A 1,097-nucleotide genomic window follows, 5' to 3' on the forward strand; every position below is an offset into this window, starting at 1 on the left:
TCTTGCCTGGAGAATCCCAAGGATGGGGGAGCCTGGTGGGCTGCCGTCTCTGGGGTCGCACAGAGTCGGAAACGACTGAAGTGACTTAGCAGCAACAGCATAAAACCACATCAATTACAATGCATCCAATGGAAATATACTTACTAACAGCAACAATAAAATCTTTGTGTAATTTGTAAGTCATCAGTGGTTCTGCAAGGCACCTGCAAGAGAGAATGAAGCAGATTTTAGAAGAGCAGTTACCTTCTGATTTCCCTTGAACTTTCAGTGCTTCTGTGAGAACTGGGTGACTACATGTACAATAAAGTCCTACCAGGGAGTCGACAAGTAGCTCTAAAATACAGACCTCAAAGACACCCATGTCCTGAGCACTTCTTGCTGTCACTGTATTAAAATAGGAGAGGCTGGGGAATTATTTTTTAATACTTTGTGAGAACTACTGGACTACAGGAACAAAATCACTCTCAGATATGGGGCCAATAGTTTCTGTTTTTTTTTTTTTTAATTTGCAATTCAGCTTGTGATGTTTTATAAAAAAATATATGAAGACCTGAATCTGAATCTAATATGAAACAGAAAGTATTATTTAGCACTCATAAACTCTGGCAAAGTTTACTGTTTGAAACAAGCACGTATAACTCCCAGAACACTGAACATGACTGTGCCCACTCTGCCAGTCCACCTCAAGTGCACGAGCTGTGCTGAGGAGGGAAGAGGACCCCACGGGGCTCCCTGCGGCCCACGGTGCCAGCCCACAGGGGCGACCGAGAGCCCCCAGCAGAGCAGCAGCAGGCAGGCCCACCTCACCTGAGGTAGTTTTTCAGTCCACTTGTTATTGTCTTATTATCCCACAGTTCAATATCAATGTCCATGTCAGGGGGGGACTTGGGAGCTGAAAAGAATTAACGCAAGATGTTTAAACTGTGCAATTCGAAATATCACGAGCACCATTAAGAAGATGGACGCAGACAAAAGTAGATCAAAGAGAGAGGCATGTATTTTTTAGAAGGCCAGTGGAGTTAACTTTCAGACTGTTGTTTGCCTGAGTTGGTGCAAAGCTCATTCTGACAATGAACCTCAAAGATTTCTTATGGAAT

General features: G+C 43.6%; 1 protein-coding gene across 1 annotated transcript in view; it reads right to left on the reverse strand.

The window, feature by feature from the left end:
- The window catches only part of ARHGAP42 (Rho GTPase activating protein 42), a 349,865-nt gene that overhangs the window by 28,346 nt on the left and 320,422 nt on the right, over positions 1 to 1,097 (reverse strand). Inside the window, exons 15-16 of the mRNA XM_010848229.1 lie at positions 808 to 892; positions 145 to 203 (exon numbers count right to left, since the gene is read on the reverse strand). Of these exons, the coding sequence (XP_010846531.1) occupies positions 145 to 203; positions 808 to 892 (144 nt within the window). The remainder of the gene's footprint in view (positions 1 to 144; positions 204 to 807; positions 893 to 1,097) is intronic.

The sequence above is a fragment of the Bison bison genome, unplaced genomic scaffold (genome assembly GCF_000754665.1).
Source record: "Bison bison bison isolate TAMUID 2011002044 unplaced genomic scaffold, Bison_UMD1.0 scf7180017864262, whole genome shotgun sequence".
NCBI lineage: Eukaryota > Metazoa > Chordata > Mammalia > Artiodactyla > Bovidae > Bison > Bison bison.